Source organism: Corapipo altera, unplaced genomic scaffold (assembly GCF_003945725.1).
Source record: "Corapipo altera isolate COAL_440 unplaced genomic scaffold, ASM394572v1 107b, whole genome shotgun sequence".
Lineage (NCBI taxonomy): Eukaryota > Metazoa > Chordata > Aves > Passeriformes > Pipridae > Corapipo > Corapipo altera.
In genome coordinates this window covers 979,714-1,000,597 of record NW_020884951.1, presented here as the reverse complement: position 1 = coordinate 1,000,597, position 20,884 = coordinate 979,714, and the positions used below count along the sequence as shown (strand labels likewise).

Here is a 20,884-nt window from a genome sequence, read left to right as displayed (position 1 = left end):
CCTGTGCCACCATGAAGTGTCAGGACGGGGAGATGTCATGACAAGCTGTATTTATACAGGCTGTTGCTTGGCAGTGCTGCTTCAAGGTGCATCAACATAATGACACACATAAAAGGGGAAGGCAGTTAAATGTGCAATAACATCACAATAAAAGTAAAACTGAGCATTAATGAAAAATCTGAGCGCACTAAGTGTAGTACAGTCAAACGTTCCCACCACCTTGGGCCGCGGTGCTCAAACTTAATAATAATTTCTGGCAGTGCCATTACCAGAATGAAATGAGGGCCTAACTGTCTAGAAAAATATGTTTGGGGGGAAAAAAAAAAAACGCGTCTTGAGAGTCTGCAAGTGGCTCTGCTGCATGGATTTCCCCAAGGTAGCACAGGTACCAGGGAACTGCTACGAGGGGCAGGTGGTAACTGAGACTATAGGGTGAGGTGGAGGAAGGAAAGATTGGAAGAAGAGCCAGTGTGGTCATTTTGGGAGTGGAGCTATGCACCTGGGGAGCTGCTGGATCTGCTGTGAAGGTGGGGTGAGGGTTTGTTTGTGTATTTACATGCTTGGTTCTGACCCCATGCTGCGACTTCCCCAGGGCCAGCAGTGCTCCAGGGGATGCTTTTGTCCCTGGGGTGGTTCTCTGGGATTTCAAACACAGGACTCCAGAAATGCTGCTGGCTAACATGAATGAACTGATGTGAAAAACTGAACTAACAGGATTGCTTTTCCCTAGTAAATAAAATCTCTTTCTCTCTCCTCTCCTTCCCCTCTGTGCCTTCCCTGGCAGGTTTTGGAGGCTCACTGACACCATGGCGCTGAGGCTCCCGGGAGCGGGGTCCTTCTCTCTCGTCGGAGTCCTAGTCCTGGTTTTGGCTCTCCCTGCTGATGCTGGGTAAGGTGGTGAGTGCTGAGGCTGTTGGCCAAGGCTGCAGTCCTCTTGCTGATCTTAAATATGCTGGGGTCAGGACCTGCACGGAGTAGTCCAGGGCAAAGCACTGAAAAGCGTCTCTGCTGTGTTTGACCCTCCCCTTGTCCCTGTCCCTGAGCTTTTCACCCGGGGACTGTTCAGTCCCTCATGGCTGACATTAGCACTATTTGAGGCACTCTCACTAAGGACAGTTGTCAGCATTTTTTGTGACAAAACCTATTTTCAGATTTGGCCTCTGCACAATTCATTCTGGGCAGGGACTCGGTTTGCATGAGTTTTAACACGGAAGAGAGATTCTCCCCCCTCAGTTTCATTTTTTAATACTATTTTAAAGAAGAGAAAACTAATCTGCTTCAGCTGTTTGGTTGCTTGGGGTGTAATGACCCATGGGCAGGACATCTGATCCACTGGAGCACTGGGGTTCTCTTCCAGCTCTCCTGGGTTTGCTGCTCTCCCTCTGCCCGGGTTAGTGTTCCAGGATGTGCAGGTTCCAGCTGTCCTGGCACAGGGAATGCTGCACCAGCCTCACCTTCCCAGCCTCTGGGAGCTGACAGGAGACAAATCCTGTTAGTCTGTGACAGGCTCTGCAGCCCTCCTCTGCATCCCACCAGAGCCTTTGCTTTGTGAGCTCGGGGAAGCCTTTGAGAAAGGGAGGCAGAGATGCCACCAGCTGTGGGGAGGGAGGAGCTCTGCACAGAGGGAGAGAAGTGCAAATAATGCATGACTTCTATAAAACATTTAGAAAAGCCTTTAGAGTGCCAGGTATGGGCACTGGAGTGATGTTTGCTGAGTTACAAGTCCAGCAGTGATCAAGGATCTTCATGCATGAGATGTCAGTGCTGCTGCTCCTCCAGCACCCACAACCTCCCCCTCCCACCCTGTCCTGCCTGTTTTGCTTTGCCTGCTTGGATCTGACTTCCCAGAGGCATCCTGAGTGTGCCTTGCCCTGCCTGCAGAGGCACAGACAGCCCTGGGCACCTCCTGCCCCCTGTCCAGCTGCTGGGGCTCCCTCCCCATGATGGTTAGGGGGGGTGTCAGCAGCCCCTGTGCCTCCAGCCCTGCCTCTGCCTTCCTCACTGCTGCTCTTTTCCTTCCCATCACACACTCACTGAAGCCACTGCCGATGCTCCCTCACCACCTGCCCCAAGGGGATTGCTTGGAATATTGGTCCACAGGAGGATTTGTTTCCTAAACTGTGTGTGAGGGGACCCTCGTGCAGAGGTTGCTGTGCTGATGTGGCACGGCTCCCCAAAGAGCATGTGCACAGGTGGCAAGGTAATGACTTTTCCTCAAGCCTGTCCTAATTAAATTTGCTGTAAACCTCTGTCCTCCCTGCCTAAAGGCTTTTAATTATTTTAAAACCTTGATCCCCATCCCTCTTTGCAGTTCCTTTATGCCTTGCTAAAGGGCAGCCTTAGCTTTACATTAAGGCCAGTTGAGCCTGCCCAGACCTCGGCTGGAGTGGGGAATTAGCCCAGATCAGGTGCCAGGCAGAGATGCTGCTGCCTTTTCCCTGCCTGCACCTTCCCTCACCCTGCCTGCACTGCTCTTTCCCCAGTGCCTCCCGAGTGAATCCCACACTGCTCACGTTGAAGTCAAACCCTCAAATGTCAGGCTAAGTAAAACAGCTTTGAAATTTGTAAACTCATTTTTTCCCATCACCACGGAGCCTCCACCAGGAGTTCCCTCACAAAAATCGGTCCTCTCACTCTTTACATCATGGGTAATTTTTAAAGATAGTTTATAAAACATTAATGAATGAGCTTTCATGAGCATGCTGGCTGTTCATAACTTATAGATGGTTATATGCTCATCAGCAGACACTGGTACAGATTACTTTTAACCATGACATATTGAAAGCTGGTACAACTGGAACCCCACTAATTACAGTAGTCATTTGTTAAATTTCTCAGAATTCTGCTTACCTGCAGGGAGTTCAAGTCCAGATGAAAAGCCAAAGTCAGTGCTTTGATTCAAATGGAAATGGGAAGTCTCGAAGGCTGTGATGCAGTTTGATGTTTTGGATCTGACAGGTTGCTTTAGGGCTGGGCCAAGTGTTATCCCGACCATGCCTCACCCCCACATCCCATAGGAACTGCAGTTTAAGCACTGTTACCCTCTTTGGGCTCCTGTAGGCTGAGCTTCCTGGCTTGACCATTTCTCCCAGGATAGCAGCTCTTGCTTTGCTAAAAACAGAGGCTGAGTGGTCTTGTGAGAGGTGGGATCCAGCCCCTGGAGAAGTGAACCCCAAGCACTTGAAATGCAGTTTCCCTGAGTGTTTGGTCATTGAAGGCAACAAAAATTAGTGTGAGAATTGCCCCAAATGGAATATATTTCAATTAACTACAGCATACTAAATAGTGCTGGGTTAGCCTGACTCTAAAAATACCCATATCCTCCTCTCAATTCTTCCTTTTTTGGTAGAAAATACCTTTTGCTCTTTTATCTTACAGAATCTGGGTTTTCTGTTGGGTGAACACTTTGACAGAAAACTCCAAGCCAGCTCTGCTACTTACCACCCACTCTATGATCCTACACAGTGTATTTACAAATGGACCAGTAGTGTCAGGGGTAACTAGTCCAACCAGACAGGATACAGCAGGATTGAGCTTTGAACTCCTTAAATTATGTTCCTTTTTCTGTTTGTTTTTTTCCCTCAATTACTCCCTCATGCATGCTTAAACCAGTGGCTGCAAAGAGCAACTGGAACAAAAGGAAATAAGGCTGAGGTGGAGAAGGAAAGGGGCAAAACCCTTAGAAAGCAACTATTTAGGGGCTTCTCTTCCCCCAGCTGTGGGGAGCAGGGTACTGCTCCCTCCACTCCAGCAGCCTTTTCTCCCCTGCCTGGCTGGGCATCCTCAGCCATCCTGCTGCCTCTCCGTGCCTCTTAATCTTTTTTTGGCCTCAGTGGTCTCTCTCTTATTTCCTCTTCCATCTTCCTTGCAATCTCTTCATCTTTATAGATTTTTTTTTTTCTTTTGGTTTTCTGTTACTTAATCTTCTGCCTCTCCATTTGTTCTGGTCCTAACAGCTATTTCTGCTGGGGAAAGCTGTGTTTGAATCCACAGCACTGGTACTCTGTGTTGTCTGAAATCTCTTTTAAAGGCAGGTGGTTTCAGAAGGATTCACAGGCTCTTCTTCTGTTGATTGAAAGGGAGACACAAAACGCAAATGTAGTATTTGAGCCCCCTGTGTTTGCAAAACTGCATTGAAGATTTTGTTCAGCAAGATGAGCTTTGTTTGAGAAATTTACTACTTGTTTTATTCCACCTGGGGCAGAATACATTCTGAGGAAATCATCTTGTTTGGGGACTTCCAGGCTTCTTGTGTTAAGCAGATCTGGGAACGTGAAAAATCATTTGTTTTTTATAAATAGGGAAAGTTCAAGAAACTGCAGAAAAGGTTTGTGAAGTGTTTTAATGATGGACTCAGGCTTCAAGCCTGCCTTACGGAATTCCTACTTTTCTACCTCCCTTCCCTGTTCCCAGGGGCAGGGAACACTGAAATGTCTCAGTGTGGCAAATAACTGGCATCACTCCTTCCGTGCTGCCTGCAGGGAGATACTGGCACTTGAATAACTGCGGTGCCCACAGCCTCTGTTCATACAATGGCCATTCCTGGGGCAGGGATGGATGCTGGGGCGGGGGAAGGCTCCCTGTTAAAACAGAGCTCCTGAACCCCTGTCCATGGTGCTGCTGGCCCTGAGCACGGAATGGTGGGCAGGGGCAGCGCGGGTGCCTCAGTGCTGAGGTGTTGATTAGACATGCCCCGTGGGGCATCCTGCAAGCACATCACTGTGCCAACAAGTGTGCCCCGTCCTGCAGTTCAGGCTGGAGCAGGAACCAGCATCCCTTCATCCCCTGTAACTGTTCACAGCACGTACTCTGAAGGCAGGTTTCTCTTCTGATGATGTTTTTTCCTCTTTTTTTTTTTTTTTTCCCCCTCCCCCTGTGCCAGGCTCTCTCAGAAGCACGTTTCAGACGTCGTGGATGACAGCAAAGACAACATCACCATTTTCACCCGCATCCTGGACAGGCTGTTGGATGGGTACGACAACCGCCTGAGACCTGGGCTTGGAGGTCAGTTGGGTGGAGAGATGATGCTTCCCACAGCTGTGCAGCTCTAGAAAGGAGAGGCAGTGCAGATGACTTATTGAAAAGTCAGGAGGAGAGGCTGGTTCAGTGCCAGAGTCAGTCTGTGGCTGGTTTCCCTCTTTTGAGTCGGTGCTGTTTTGTTGGTTTTTATCTTGTGGGATGGGAAGTGCCCGTCTCTGAGTGCTGGGGTCACCTGTGACATTACAGTGACAGGCCTGTAGATGGAGCAGCAATGAATAAACTTATTGCTACTATTTTCTAGGCATTAGCATTTCAGAAATGCTGATACATTCAGAAATTAAAGAAAGGCATTGAGGTGCTGGAGCTTGTCCAGAGGAAGGGCAGTGGAGCTGGTGAAGGGTCTGGAGCACAAGTCAGATAAGGAGCAGCTGAGGGAGCTGGGCAGGGGCTCAGCCTGGAGAAAAGGAGGCTCAGAGAGGACCTTCTCCCTCTCTACAATTCCCTGAAAGGAGGTTGCAGCCAGGTGTGGGTCAGTCTGTTTTCCGAGGTAACAACTGACAGGACAAGAGGAAACAGCCTCAAGTTGCACCAGGGGAGGTTTAGATTGGATATTAGGAAAAATTTCTTCACATAAAGGGTTGTAAAGCACCAGAACAGGCTGCCCAGGGAAATGGTAGAGCCACCATCCTTGCAAGTGTTCAAAAACATCTGGATGTGGCACTTGAGGACATGGTGGTGCTGGGTTGGCAGTTGGACTTGATTCTCTTAAAGATCTTTTCAAATGTGAGTGATTCTATGATTCTGTACCACCAGTTTGCAGGACCTTCAGCTCGTGTTGGTTTTGCTTTCCAGTCAGTTTGCTTTGCTACAGAACCTCTATCTTGACACCTGCTCAGTTATTTTTTTATTGTAGCTGTCACCTGACAAGCTCTTCCCTGTGTGCTGCTCTGGACATCAGGCAGTAACCCGGGCTTTGCTGCTTCCTGAGCTGCATTTAACACTGCTGCTATTGTTGCTGCTGCTGCTGAGGTTCTCTCCAAGCACCTGCAGTTGTTTAAGGGGCTTCAGAAAGCAAAATAATAGTAACCACCTTCCCACCTAATGCTTATGCCTTCAGTTAGTGTGATATAAGGAGGCAGAAAAATTGGGGAGATGTGTGGGGAAGACAGATGTGAGCTGGGCTGAGGGAGATGTAGACCTGGGTGGTTTATTGGTGTGTTGCTGTGGCAGAGTTGACCCCTCTCAGATGCTGACAGCTGTGTGTCACTGGGGCCTCTGAGGAGATGTCCCTGCCCTGCTCTGAGCTCTCCTGCTCAGCTGCAAAGGTGTGCTGCTGGACCACAATTTGAACCCAAAGCTGGAGTCACCATGTGCTCTCCTGTTTTCCGAAGGTCCCACTGCCAAGAGAGGCTGGGAACAAGCTTTCCTGGGCTCTTGCATGCTAATGGGGGCTCTGGTGTTTTAGTGCTAGCCTGGAATTGCACCCTCCCTTGCTCAGAGCAGCTTTGTTGTCCCTTCCCAGCCCCATGCCCACCTCTGTGCCACAGCCCTCTGCCCTGCACCTGTCCAGGAGTACTTTGATCCCAAGCAGAGACCATGCAAAGCCTGGGCAAGAAGGGTTTCTGCAGTGAGCATCCTCATCTCTGATGCTCTGCCACGCTGCAGGACCCAGGCAGGAAAGAGTTACTGAGTCTGCATAAGCAATCCATCAGTTTTATTGCTTTTGTTGCTTGTTTCTTTCCCCCAGAATTAACTGTGGTCCCACTAATAGCTTTGCTTCCTCAAGTCTCCCCGATGGCTGTATTGATTTAACTGAAATGAGTTCTGAAAGGGGACTGAGGGGGCATTTATGTTCACCGTAGGCTCAATTGCAGACAAACCCATGCAAAGCATTAACAAGAGGACTCCCAGGAGCCCCTTGCTGGGAAAGTTAAAACCTTTCTTGGAACATCTTTTCTCTGTTGCCTTAGATCCTTTAACAACGTGTTTAACATAATAAATTGCCTTTGCCTGAACCAGCCACTGTATGTTTAAAGACTGCTTTCACCTCTGGTTTTCCCTGGCAGAGCAGTCCTATGTGTCCAGATGAGAGGTTTTGACAAGGGCTAGAGGTTTTGGGAGCTGTTGGCTGGCAATGAGTTGTGTTTGCACACGGGGCAGCCTGGTGAGCCAGCCTCTCCCCACTTTTAGCTGGACCTGTTTTCCCCAAAGCCAAACTTTTGGAGATCTCTCAGGAACAGAAGGATCTTCCCCACTGCTGCTGGTGGCCAGAGGAGCAGAAATGGTCCTGCTGCAGCCTCCAGACTTGGGGGTTAATGGAAGAGCCTGGGGTGATAATCAGCAAGAGGTGGGCTCCTGCTGTCCAAGGTTGTGTGAGATCTGTGAGAGGGATTGCTTTGCTCCGAATTAGCAGCTGTTCTGCTCAGTGACTGACAAGGTACACTGGCTTTCCTGTGAGACAGCACTGGGCAGTCCCTGGAGACAGACCCAGCACTGGCTCTCCCCATTTCCCTCAGGAATATCTTCCACTTGCTTTTCTGAAGATGTCAGGTAATGGCATCCATTAGTAGCACTGAAGTCCTGCTTTGGTGCCCGTGGACAGGGCAGCTGTGGTGTCACTGTGTCCACACACGGGCTGATGGAGAGATGAACTGGCCAAAGCAGGACACGCAACATCCCTCCTTGGCTGGTTTCCCTGCTCTGCATGAGGCAGATCCCCCTGCAAATGGCTGGGACAGGCAGGGCTGGGAGTGCTGCAGCCCCTCTCAGGGCTGTGTGCTCAGTGCCTGTCCCCCACGCTCGGCAGAGCCGCTCCCCGTGCGCCGGGAACCGAGCAATGTTTGTTTAGACTTCGGGAAAAGACACTGTGTAAGCAACAGAGTGTTAATGTGGTGACTTCTCCCCTCAAGATAGCCTCTTTGTATTTATTTTCTTATCCCCTCTGTTTTCACCATCTGCTGCCACCCACTCTAATAGCTCCCATGCCAGAGCTCCTCTTCCTACCAGGATGCTGCAGACACAGACTAAAGCAAACCAGTGCTGAGGCTGCTTGGGACTTCCTGGTGTTGCAGAGCCAGGCTCCAGGTGAGGGTAATCCTGGGCCCTGCTGATGCTCCTGCCTCCAGGAGCTGGCTCAGGGCACCCTCTCTAGCTCAGAGTCCTTGCTGTCTTGAGGGAAGTGGAGGTTTATGAGAATAGTCCAGAAGAGGAAAGGAGGGGGCCAGGGGAAAGGAAGTGATTGTCAGACCCCTCTTTTTGCAGTAGCACCCTGTAGCACTGGGGACACAACCACTGGTGTCCCAGAGAAATCTTCTGGGGCTGGTAGAAGGTTTCTCTCTGTCTCTGCCAGCTGAGCCAGGGCTGGGTTCCTCTTAGGAACAAAGCTGAGCCTTTCCTTTGGCCTCATGACCACTGAAAGACAGTCTGGGCTTGAGGAAGGGGTAGCTGCATAAAGGGATGATGTTATAGGACTCAGAGTGGGGGAGGAGAGGAAGGAACTATCAGCAGACAACCTGTGTTTCCCCTGGGAAAACATGGGGCAGATTGGTTATTAAGTCAGGAGAGGAACAGAAGTGGACCCTGAGGGGATGCAGACAGCTGTTGCCATGGCCAACCTTGTAGGATAAGAAAATGTCCCGTGGAGAGAGCTTCTGTGGACAGCACTGGCCTCTGTTCCTGCTCTGGAGCTGTGCAGGCACACACCTCCCAGCCCTGAGGGGCTGCAGTGGGAAGCATCTATTTACAGCTCTCAGGTTCTTCTTGCTGGGGCTCCTGCAGAGCTGGCACACAGGGAGCTGTGCACCTGGAGCCTGCAAGAGTAGGAGAGAGCAGATGTGGCCAGGAAAAAGAGGTAGCACTGGCTGACAAAGGGAGAGACATCCTATACCCCACAGGAAGAGGTGCTCAAGGAGTGGGATGTAAGTGGTGAGACCATGAGTGATCCTCCAAGACTGGCTGATGAACTAAAATACCCTGTGTGTCCTGGTGCTGTGAGGAGTGATGGAAGTTCTGCAATCCTTACACAGCCAGTGTGATGTGCAGCACAGTGAACACGAGGGGAGATGTGGTGGTTGAGGGTTTGAGGGTCAGTGATGCTCCCTGTGCAGCTGTGCCTCCTGTACCTTATTTCCTAACTGATGAAATTTGGGCCCATTGTGCTGCAACTGAAAGAGAGATATGTGAACGTCTGGGAAGGGACAGGAAGGGACATTTCCAGGCTTTTCCTTCCTTACAGCCTCAATAATCCTTTTAATATTTGGCAATTGCAAGTTAACAGGGAGCTTGGGGAGGTGTGTGGGACCTTTCCACAGCTGTTTGAAAATCAGGGTAGGGTTTTTTTCCAGCTAAGCCAGAGACTGCCTGCTTCAGAGGGCTGGGGATTCACCTGAGGTACACTTGGTGTAAGGATGAGGAAGCCAGAGGACATCTGGAGCAGTGGTGGACAAAGTCTCTCCATTGGGTGATCAGGAAACCTGCACTCCAGAAAACTGTTGGCCTTTTCCATGCACTACCAGGAGGAAAAGATTTTGCCTTGGGGAAGAGGAGGCTAGAGTAGGCTGCTCAGTTCTCTAGAAGATGAGTTGTAAACTTCCTAGATAAGCCAATTTCTCCGACTGCAATTAAAAAGTAATTTGTACCATGTTAAGCCGGTGGGCTGGGATCGATCTGTGTTATCCCTCCTGGATGCAGTGTTGCTTACAAGGCTCCTCTTCCTCCTCTCCTCCACTGCACTGCTCTTTGTGGCTTGGTGTCAGCATCTCCCTGCCCACACTGGGCTCAGTACAGACACCCTCAGGGTCAAGCAGGATTTGGTGCAGTCAGGGTCTGCTGCTCACAAAAGGACTCAGCTCAGGGTTGCCTGACATGGGCCTGTAGTGCCTTTTATCTGGCCTCACTATGTCAGCTCTGTCTTGTTGATGGTTTTGATCTATAGCCACCTGTTAATATTTATCCTGCTGTCGTATTCCCTTTATTCTTCTGTAAGTGGAGTGCACCTCAGTTGGAGCTGTTCTTGTCTCTTCTTTCTGCAGTGCAATGTTTCTTCCTGCTTTTTTTAATGATGGTGTAGTTTGGCAGGATGGCTTCTGAGCAAGTAAGAAACATCTGTATCCCTGTCTTGCCACCTCTATCTCGCCAATTCAAGTGCTGATGGGCCAGAAGTTTTGGACTTTGGTTCAGAGAGACTCCCTTTAGGTTGAGACTTTCTGGGGCAATGCCTGATGTGTTGCACCTCAGTGCATGTGTCATTTTGTCCTGAGCTCCTCCTTGTCTGCTACTGTGTAAGCATTAAAGCAGAGGGGCTGAAACACTCACAATAATAAATTCTAGAATTGCCTGTCTGTTCCTGGTCTCTGGGCAGAAGCATCGGGCACTGCCTGTGCTGTGGGGACACCTGAGTGGCAGTGGCAGAATCCTGTCCCACTCCCTGTGCAGCAGAGCTGGCCCTCAGGTGTCCCTGCCTCGGGCTGCTCTTGAGATCTTCATTTTTTTTTCACCTGTGCCTGATGAAGCTGGCTGCAGTCTGTCATAAACATTACCAAGATCTACTGTTTGTGTGAGACAAACATTAGATGACAAACCCAGTGCTCCTTTGTGGTTTGTTGTGATTTCTAGGGTTTCAGGACTGTGTTTCATCTGTTTTTCTGTCTTAGTGTTCCACTTCTCCCAACTTCTCATCTCTTTTCTCTGATCTGACTTCATTGATTACTCCAGGGAGGAATTTGATCCTTAGAAAAAAAAAAATCCATGTCTTATCTCAGATTTTTGTCTTTGTCTGAGATTCCTTGATGAGTTTTAATTTGGAGCTGAGGCATTGCCTGAACAGCATTTTCTTCTATTTACCTTTCTGGGCAACAGGGACCCTGCTCTGTCTCGTCAGACTGCTGAAGTTATCTGTGAACAAATTAAAAAAAGGTTGTCTTCCCCCCGGGGGCAGCTCTCCAAAGGCAGCTTTGCCATGGATTTGCACAGCGCTGGTGCTCTCCTCTCTGATGCAGAACTCCCAGTTGTGTTGCTGGTTAAACCTGTGGTGCACAGCCAGAGGAAGCTCTGTGTGGAAAGGCTGGCACACGTCAGGAGGCGAGCGAGGAACGCGGGCTCGGCTGCTGTGCCTAAGGGGGAAAGTCTTCTCTTCAATAAGTGATGAATGTGCTTGGGGCAACAAGCCCGTATCAAAGCTTCAGGGATATCACAAACATTCCAGAGGGGTCAGGAATGCACTGTGTAGAGACACTGATAGCTTTGGGTGTGAAACCAGCACCTGGGCTTCGGGTCAGCACCGGGTCCCTCGGGGGCACTGCAGTGTCACCGCAGGGCTGTGAGGGGGGCACCACGGCGGGTCCCTGCCCGGCCACCCTCCCATGGGCCAGTTGTGTGGCCAAAGTCCATCACCTGCTGTCCTTGTTCCGCTCCTGGGCTCTCCAGAGAGGCCCAACCAAGCCCCCAGGCTGCAGGGCTGTGAAGGGGAAGGTGTTTCTCGTGCTCCCTTGGACGCCTTTTTTCAGCTGGTGCCTTCGTTTGCTGAGTGTGCTCCCAGTGAGGAGCCCCCCCAGCTGCTGAACCAGCCCTGTATCCACACATGTAGGCAAGAAGATTTTTCCCCAAAGGGTGAGAAATTCTTCTAGGAAAGTGAAGAGCCATCTGGAGGAATTTTTGCCCCAGTAACTTCTACTGGAGTGACACCTCAGAGCTTCAGTGCTTGCTCAGACACCTGCAGTGAACCAGTGCAAATGTTGGGCAGCTGATCCTGCCCGAGGGGAGGCTGATGGGTGCATGTTGATGTTTGTTTATAATGACTTTGGAAGGGGAGAGCTGATGTTTCAGTGTGTTGAACATGTGTTAGATGGTTTTAAGAACATTAGTAGATGATGTTATAGATGGCTATAAACTGCTTGTGAGGATGTCTTTATTGATCTGTTGGACTATGGCAGCTACTCATTTATTAGAGTTTCCATTCGTTTAATCCCACGTAAAGGATTTATAATGTGTCTTTGATATGGATTGTGAAATAAGATTTTTTTTTATTGGGCGCTTTAGAGTTTGAAAACAACTTTAATTGGTTTATTCTGGGAAGCTGATGGTGAAACAACTGGTCAAATATTGAGGAAACAGCAGTTCTTTTATTCCTCAAGCTAGAGGATAAAATGTTTGCAGCAGTTTGTGTAGTAATACAGAGGCACTGATTATGTCTGATGAGGCAAAGTCATTGATCGTGTTGGTGCTGATTTTCAGCCCTGATCCATCTGGAAGAAGCAATCACATCTATCTGAGCCCCCTGTGGAGGGGGGATTAATGCTGCTGATTCAGACCTGTTAGCTTGTTAATGCTGTTCCATTTGTTTAAAGGTTATTGTTTGATTAAATAAAAATATTGGAGTGTTCGTGAGGCTCTGGAAGACGCATGGGGCTTTGGGGAGTGAGCTGCTGCAAGACTCTGAGGCTAAATTGTGCAGGGTCACTTAACCAATTACTATTAAAAGGCAGAGAGAAATACTCATCTTGTTGCAGTAAATGGCAAAACTCTCACCTGATGGGGCAGGAGTTTCATGTAATGATTTCTTGGTGTACTCACCTGCAGCTTTTTTAAAAAATCTGCCTTTGAATGATGTACTGCTAATATTTATTAAAAAAAAAAAAAAGGAGTGCTTCTGGAGTACTGGCTATTGTAGGCAAGGAGTATAGCCTAGAGAGAGCTTTTAATCTGTAATTTGCATTGTGAGAAAAGGACACCCCGTTCACTTTACCTTCTGGAAGAACATAATTCAAACCAAACTGTTGAGAACAACAGGCATGGAAAAAGAATATGACTTTTTTTTTTTTTTCTTCTTCCCCCGAAATCTGCTGGAGAATCCTGTTGATGACAAAGCTCAGACTGCATTAGTGGCTGGAATGATTCATGACTGGAGCAAAATAATAAATTGTGTCTCAAGAGTCGAGATGCTATTTCAGCATCGCCAAAATCGTTTCAGATGGCCCTGCTTTGGAAGGATCGGTTCTGACACAAATGACTTTGTTGAGGAAAGGATCTGAGGACCGAAATAACGTCCCCCAAACCACAGCCATTTGGTGTGTGCAGCACCAGAGCCTCTGTACAAGGCTCTCTGCATCCTCCTGGGCTCTTGCTGAGGAAGTTGTTTGTGTCCATACAGGCCAGATCAGATTTCTTGCAGTCCTGCTTACTCACCTGAAGACATAGCTCTTGAAAGCTGTGGATGTCACTTTGGCCAGTTAAGGCCATTGTCTTGCAAAAAAAAAAAAAAGAAAAAAAAAGGAAGGTGCAAAATCTTTCTTCCACAAGTTGTGTTATCTGTAAAGGGTCTGTGCACATGTGGGAATTGAATTACAGGCTTTTGTGCATGAAAGATTAGAGCTCTTCCCTTTGGAGAGATGCACCTGGTCTCACCTGAGATTTTGAAAGAGCCTTTTCCTAGAAAAGGCAGAACAAAGGTCTTGTCTGCTTTTATGAGGAAGGGTTAAAGAACAAAAGCATGAAATCTCCTTTCTTCTTTCTGGACCAATCTAGCCATCATTATGAGAGAAGCTCTCTGATAGCTTCTCTTTGTCATGTAATGTTAATACCATTAAGTCCACTTTGGCAAAGAAAGTGATGTATAATTAATTTGCAAATCAGTAAAGTGGATGTGATTTTTATACAAAAGAGAAGGTCTTTGACAGCAGCAGGCATTGTGTGGGCATGGCCATGCTCGGGTGGCACCTCTCCTCTGGAGCATCCCCCTGCCAGCAGTGACCTGGCACCCCCAGGTCCCAGGCTGGGCTGGTTCCTCTGTGTGTGTCCTTCTGTGCACACACCTTTAGTGGGTCCCCTTTACTGCCAGCCAGAAAAGGGACTGAATTTAACAAATAAGAGGGGAACCATGTGAGGCAGAGGGGTTTAGGAGTATGAAAGTGCCACTGGATATCTCCAGAGCAAGTTGGTTGAGCCAGCTGAAAATATCTGTAAGCCTCTGCCTCCATCCACTGGTTTTGTTGTTGGTGGTTTGGTTGGATTTTTTTTTTTTAAAAAAAGCCTTAGGTCTATTGGAGTTATTATTATTTTGATGCAGAATGCATTAAAAAGGGAAAAGCAAAAAAAATCCAAACACTATCTGGACTGATTTGTTCCCAGAAAGATGTTCAATTTTGTATGTATAATTGAAAGGGTCTAAATATAGCTGTATTAATATTTATGGGCCTTATGTTGGAGTCAATACAAGAGTTGCTGTTCAAGGCAATTAAGCTTTACCTTTTCACATGTAGGATTTCAGCTTTTGCAGATGACATTAGTGGTGTGACCTGCATCCAAGAGAGAAAAAACTAAAAGCATGCCATTATCTGTCAAATATGATACCCTGTATTTAATGCTGTTTGCTGACAGGCAGTTTGTCTCCAGCAAGGATGATCTCTCTGGAGAATGGCTGCTGTCTTAATAGGGGGGAAATCAGAGGAGTCAGTAGTCTTGGAGGCTTGCAGGAGAACTGTCCCCACAGTGGATACTGTGTTTGGGGAGGAACTGAGTGACTAGACTGTCTCATGACATCAGAAAGTGGGGATTGCCCACCTCTGCTGCATCAGTAGCTGCTGGGGATGAGGAGAAAATTATTATGGTGACACTTCATGGGTTCCATTTGTCTTCACACCACCCACACCCTGGGGCTGGGACACGGGAAATGCGACTCCTGGGAGCTCGTGAGAGGGAGTGCACAGGGCAGGGAGGGCTGCTCGTGCCCTGCTCCTGGGCTGGGGCTGTCTGTGACTGTCTGCAGGGCCAGTCACATCCTTCATGTCATTAAAGCACGGGGAGAGCAAAGCCTGTCCAGAGATCTGAGCTGCTGTGGGGAGAGCGTGTGCACGGGGAATTAGGTCGAGGCTGTAACGATGCAAACAAGTCGCTTTGCGTTAATAACAAAGGCAAAATGATGATGCGCTTGATTTCTAAAGCTCTGCCTTTCAAGAGCAGGGTATCACTGGGAGAACATGACAGCAATCCTGGCGCTGGGTGAATTGCCCTGCATTGCTGCTTTTTGGAAGCCGCAGCTCCTCGCTGCTCCAGTGAACAAAGAGCTGTTAGATGCTATAAAATCTCTCACTGATAGGGACCGTCTGAATCCCGCCTTCCTCCTAGATTTGATCAATGTGTCAGGTTTTTCCTTCCATCTGGGCTCTGATGACTGCCTTTGGGCAGGAGGACAGCAGCAAGGAGCCTCAGCTGGGGTTGCTCCTCAGTCTCCCCCAGGGAGCAAGGGGTCAACCTGCCCTCCCCAGGGCTGCAGGGGGAGGTTGTCTCAGTGAGGCTGAGCTTGGTGCTCATCCCTTCTCTGAGGACTCACCAATTTTGAGTGGGTGTGTTTCTGTTCTTTCACTGGTGTGTTGTGTATTTTGGTAGCTTGGAAGCCTTTTATTCCCCCTTCAATGAGCACCAGGAGGATGCATTTTCTGAGGGCTTTCGTTAGCTTTGGCTGTTGGAGCACAATGGCTGCGTGAACGGGGAGGGAGAAGTGGATATCAAGCAGCACACATGCCAAGGTAAAAATGGTGGCCACGCTTTTAGTGGTTGAAAATGAATTTTCAACTCCAAATGGTCCTTTTGAATCCCATCTGGGGATTTGCTCCAGGCGATGCTGACCCCAGCAGACTGGTATTTCCAATTATGGATGACATTATCCTTGCCCAAAGGTGCTGGCTCAACAGCAAAGGAGTGTTCCTTGGTGTGCCAGCACAGGGCTGAGTCCCACCTCGTCTCTATTCCTGAACAAGGGCAGGCCAAGATATATATTAAGGAAAAAGGAAATTGCACCGTTTAAATTTAAAAAACTCATTTAGCTAAAGCAGTGTAAGCGCCCATGAATATTTATCTGATGTTATGGAAGCGTGTGGACTCCCACCTACTTTATTAAATTGATTTTCAATAAAAATGCAAGTGGAAGACGTTTGATTAATGGCTGGTGGGACGGTACAATTAATGTGAAGTCTGGAGTCAGCAAGAAGTGTCCCCTGAGCCCGTGTGTCCCTGTTCGAGGCTGGGTTAAGGAAACGTTTGTAAACTTCTCTGAGGGACACCAGCAACGTTTCCCCGTGTGGTTTCCCAGCCGGGGTGAACAGGAGCTGCTGTTTGGCTGCTGCATGGCTTTGCCGAGGGACACTGTCGTGACCTTGAAGCTGGCGTGTGGTGTTTGCTCCCAGTGTTCTGCCTTCTCCTCTGCTTTTCACACCCCCCCGAGCAGGCTGCACCTGAGAATTAAGCACAGCGGGGAGCTCCAGAGATCATGTAGGGTGTGAGTGAGGCTCCCTGGGTCTTTGCATTTAAACATGCCTGGGATTAGCTCCATCAGCCTCCGGATCTGCTCAGCTCCTACCGATTTACCTGCTCGGATTTGTCTGCTGGAGGAAGGCAATTTGGAGCTGTAAGGTTACAGCTCTATTAAAGATCTCCAGCGTGGTTTCCCGCCGGGACCCTCGCTGGGGCTGGTACCGCCTCCTTCCCGGGAGCTGTCGGGAGCTGGGAGATGCTGATCGTGATGCCAGGGAGGGTCGAGGGCTTTGTGGTACCTGGGGTCCTGCTGGGTGGGGGAGTCTGGGCATCCCTGCAGGCTGCAGGGGCCTCCCTGTTCTCTCCGCGCCTGCAGCCTGAAATAGAAACTCTCCCCGGGGGTCCTGTTAAAAACCTTCGGAAGCTGCCGTGGGTGGGATGTTACATCTCGCCGCGGGGGATTTCTGAGCCGGAGGCGGAGGTTTTTGGGCTGTGATGGTTAGGCAAGGGCTGTGTGGGAGCAGGGGCAGGCAGCGTGCCTTGGTGGGGCAGAGAAGGCAGGAGTTAGGCAGGGACACAGCTCCACCTCAGCATCCCTCAGCTCCCGGAACCCAGAGAGGTACCACAATGCTGTGAGCCACTGAAATGAGGGTGCCCAAATGACACCAGGTAACACCAGGGGCGTGAATCCTTCCCCCAGCCAGGGTGGGAGCCCCAGGTCCAGGCTCCTGTGCTGGGAGCAGGATCAGAGCTGTGATGTGCTCACCCCTTCCCAGAGGGCTCGTGGTGCCCGGGGGCTGCAGCCGGATGGCACAGGGAGAGTATCCAGCGGCAGAGATGGTGCAGATGCTCCTGATGCTGCCCTCTGAGAATGGAGAGGCATTGCAGTGATGTCTCTTCTGCAATACTTTGGGGGTTTCTCTGTGTGAAAATGTATAATGAGGCTCTCTGCCTACAGAAGGGGGCCTGTGCCAGCAGGCAGGGGATGGGTGCAGATACTTTTGGCATGTGCTGAGTTGGTTGGGCACAACCCTGCTGTGCTTGCACTGCTGGGGAGCTGGGCATGGGCAAGAGTGATGGGAACAGAAAGGAATTAAAAAAAAAAAAGGAGCAGGTGTTGGCTAATATGTATGTGGCAGAAAAAGAGAGGAGACTTCTAGTGGAAAACAGAAGCTGAGAAAAGACAGATTGGCAGGCAGCATATTTCTGGAGACAGCTTTCTCCTCTGTAGGCTGAGTCACCTAAGAAACGTGTCAATAAAACACACTTGCAGGCAGTGTCTCTAATAAATATATATTTAAGAGAGACATTTCTTCAAAACTTCTGCTAGGAGATGTTGAATTCTGAAGGGATGGCATGAGAAATGACATCTCCAGTGGAAGCACGGGGTTGCCATGGGAACTGGAACGCTTTGAACACACATCACTAAAACAAGAAAACATTTTCCCCAGCAAAGGAAATTAAAAACTACATACATCTGGAGGCATCTGCCCTCTGCTTGTCTCTAATGGGAGCATCAGTGTATCGAGCAGCATATCGTAATTCATGTAGTGGGCAGGTCTGACAATTCCATGTTGGTTGCTGAGTTTTTGTGAGTGACGGTGATAAAAAAGCCTTCCTGTCCTTGGGACAGATAATGCTGGCTGGGGAAGAGGAGATTTAGAGCCATAAAGGAATTTCCTCTGAAATGATTTCGCTCCCTGGGGGATAAAACAACAGCCTGAGTGCACGACTAAGCTCATCTTGCCTTGTGGGGATGATTCCACTGCTCCCAGGGTTTGCTGGCCCCCTTTGGCAGACAGGCACTTCCCTGGGCAGCCTGGGGAAGGCAGGTGAGAGGGGATGTGATGGAGGGGCACGGGATGTGTTTGGGGATTGATCTTGTGCTTTGGAGACTCTCAGTTTATCCGTGCGACTCTGGGACAGCAAACCCGGGAGGAGTTATTTGGACATGGCAGTCTGTGCATTTCTTTCTTTTCTTTCCTTTCCATTGTGTTTATTTGCTTTCCTTTCTTTTCCAATGCCTTTCCCAGTGCGTGGCAACCCCGTGGGCAGAGGTGGCAGAGGGGGAAGCCCAGTCAGGGAGGAGAGCTTGTCGTGGCACACGGCAGCCCTCCAGCATCAGGGGAAATGCTAAATTGACCGGTGCAAGGCAGCGTGAATGAGATCAGTTTATTTGTGCTCTGTATTGGCATTGCTGAGGAGTAAATGAGCACTGACCATGCAGCCAGTGACCCGTGCATGACAGGGGACAGACAGCTTGGAGGAGAGCTGGGCTCTGGCACAGCTCAGCAGCTTCACAGGCAGGGAGACCACGTTGGGGTGCATGAAGAAGGGAAAGTCTCTGTGGAGGTGAAGGATGCCAGAAGCATCACCAGAGGCACACTGTCTGAGGAGCTGATTAAGTCCTCCACTGAAGGAAATGCCAGCCAGGAGCTAATGGATAAGGGAACCAGAGTGCAAATTACTCTGTTGCTCCCTGCTATGGTATTCTGTATTCTTGTATCTTTGTCTCAGTACCTGGCGTTGGCCTCAGGGGACAGGCTTGAAAATTAAATGGGCCCTTCCTCTGAGCTGTACAGCAAGCCCCAAGAGTCACTTTCTTTTCCTTTTTCTTTTTTCTTCCCTTTTTTGCACACTACAGTCCATCATGTGGCCTGGCAATCCTCAGCCTGCAAAGCAACCTGGAACAAGATATAGCCAGAGGCACAGGAAGGCAGTGCTGGGGCTAAAAGGCAGATGGGGGAACTTAGGTATAGCAGAATTGCATTCTTTGCATGCTCAGTGCCAGCAGCAGTGGTGGGGCTGGAGCTCAGAGCTCAGCCTGCAAATCTCTTGGTTGAGACACCTTGTTTATTCTTTCTCCCTCTGCAATGACATAAAATTAATGCAATGCAATGCAGTGTGTCTCATTTGATTTGGTTGATACTGTGTTCAGTTTGGGGCCCCTGACAACAGGAAAGGTATCGAGGGGCTGGAGTGTGTCCAGAGAAGGGCAGCGGAGCTGGGGAAGGTTCTGGAGCACAAGTCTGATGAGGAGAAGCTGGGGGGGCTCAGCCTGGAGAAAAGGAGGCTCAGGGGGGACCTTCTCACTGTCTACAACTCCCTGACAGGGGGTTGTGGTCGGGGGGGGGTCGGGCTCTGCTCCCAGGTAACAAGTAAATGACAGTAAATGGCCTCTGGTTGTGCCAGGGGAGGTTTATATTGGGTATTAAGGAAAATTTCTTCACTGGAAGGGTGGTCAGGCTTTGGAACAGGCTGCCCAGGGAAGTGGTAGAGTCACCACCCTGAAAGTGTTTGGAAAATGTGTGGATGTGGCACTTGTGGACGTGGCTTAGTGGTGAACACTGATGGTGGTTCTGGACTGACAGTTGGACTTGATGATCTTTTCCAACCTGAATGCTTTTATGATTTTTCTTTGCAGTTGTTTTCTCCATATCAGTGATTCTCAGGTTGGCAGTAGCAGCTTTGTATTGCACCTTTGTGCTTATCTTCTTCCTGGGGATCTGCCTTGAGCTCTGATGAATTACAGAGCTCAGTAATTGCTTTATAAATGCTTTGGATGTTACTGGCACTGATCTGAAGTTTTTGCAGCTCCTCTTAAAGAAACTGTGGCCTGTTGGGAGGTGATTTCTGTTGAAGAAAGACTTGCTGAGAATGAGTTAATGAAATGTTCAGTGATTTATTTTTTTTTAGGAGAGGAAGTAAGTGAAAACCTTCCAGGGCCAGTCTGCAATCTCCCTGAGGAAGAAGCTTCAGGGATGCACTGTGTCCATGCAGGCTCTGGATAAGCCTGGTGTAATGACTGGCTCTCCCAGCTGAGTCACACACACGTGATGGGATAGAGCAAAGGCAGGAGCCCCACGGCTGCTTTGTTCTGGTGCCTCATCTCATCTGTGTTTGCAACCTCAGCCACAGCACAGGGGCACAGAACCTGCTGTAATCTTTCTCTGAGGCTGCTGCTCACCAAGACCCCTTGATACAGCCAACCAGAATGTTGTCATTGACCCCTGAAGAGGAAAATTAACTGAAGATAAGGTCATGAAGGCAGGCCCAACCCTAAAGACAGGTGGTTTGCAGGTAACATGGAGTGATTTGCCTGATGCTGAGCTGCCAATCTGGTGGTTTTACCCTAATCCTATTGGTGTCTCCAGTGCATACAGCCATGCAGACATCCTGCAGGCCTGTGGTCAGGAAAATTCTCCTGGCTTTGGTTTTATTTGGGCCACAGCTGTGTGTACCACCTGGCAACAGAGTGCTGTCTGAATGCCCTTCCCCTGTCCACAGGGACTAGCAGGGATTCCCTTCCCTGACTGCCTCTGGCTTAGCCATCAAGGACAGTCTTTAAGACTGAATAATGTTAAATTATGCATGACAATTTACATTCACACATTTTCTCATTGTATTTATAATATATAACAAACATGTTTATGTAGCATCTCTCTTTCATTACCACAGGGTCTCAAAGCACTGTGGAACCTCTAAAAGCATGCTCCTACATACATATTCCTCCTCTGTCTTTATGGCATCTGAGGGTGTCCTGAGTCCTTAAAATAGTAACGACAGTAGCTTTGTTCATTCTGTCTTAGTTCTGTCTGTAGCAAAAATAGCACAGCTAATTTGTAGTCTCTGTTTGTAGTCTGTATGTGTGAGAATGAAG

At 49.1% G+C, this 20,884-nt stretch overlaps 1 protein-coding gene across 4 annotated transcripts in view; it reads left to right on the top strand.

The window, feature by feature from the left end:
* The window catches only part of GABRA3 (gamma-aminobutyric acid type A receptor alpha3 subunit), a 72,662-nt gene that overhangs the window by 14,962 nt on the left and 36,816 nt on the right, over positions 1-20,884 (top strand). For 3 of the 4 annotated variants that reach the window (XM_027663144.1, XM_027663145.1, XM_027663147.1), the window contains exons 2-3: positions 785-889; positions 4,883-5,004. In XM_027663144.1, coding sequence (XP_027518945.1) covers positions 807-889; positions 4,883-5,004 — 205 coding nt within the window. In that variant the 5' untranslated portion in view covers positions 785-806. Of the gene's footprint in view, positions 1-784; positions 890-4,882; positions 5,005-20,884 lie in introns of those variants that run through there. The other variant, XM_027663146.1, reaches the window with a different exon arrangement.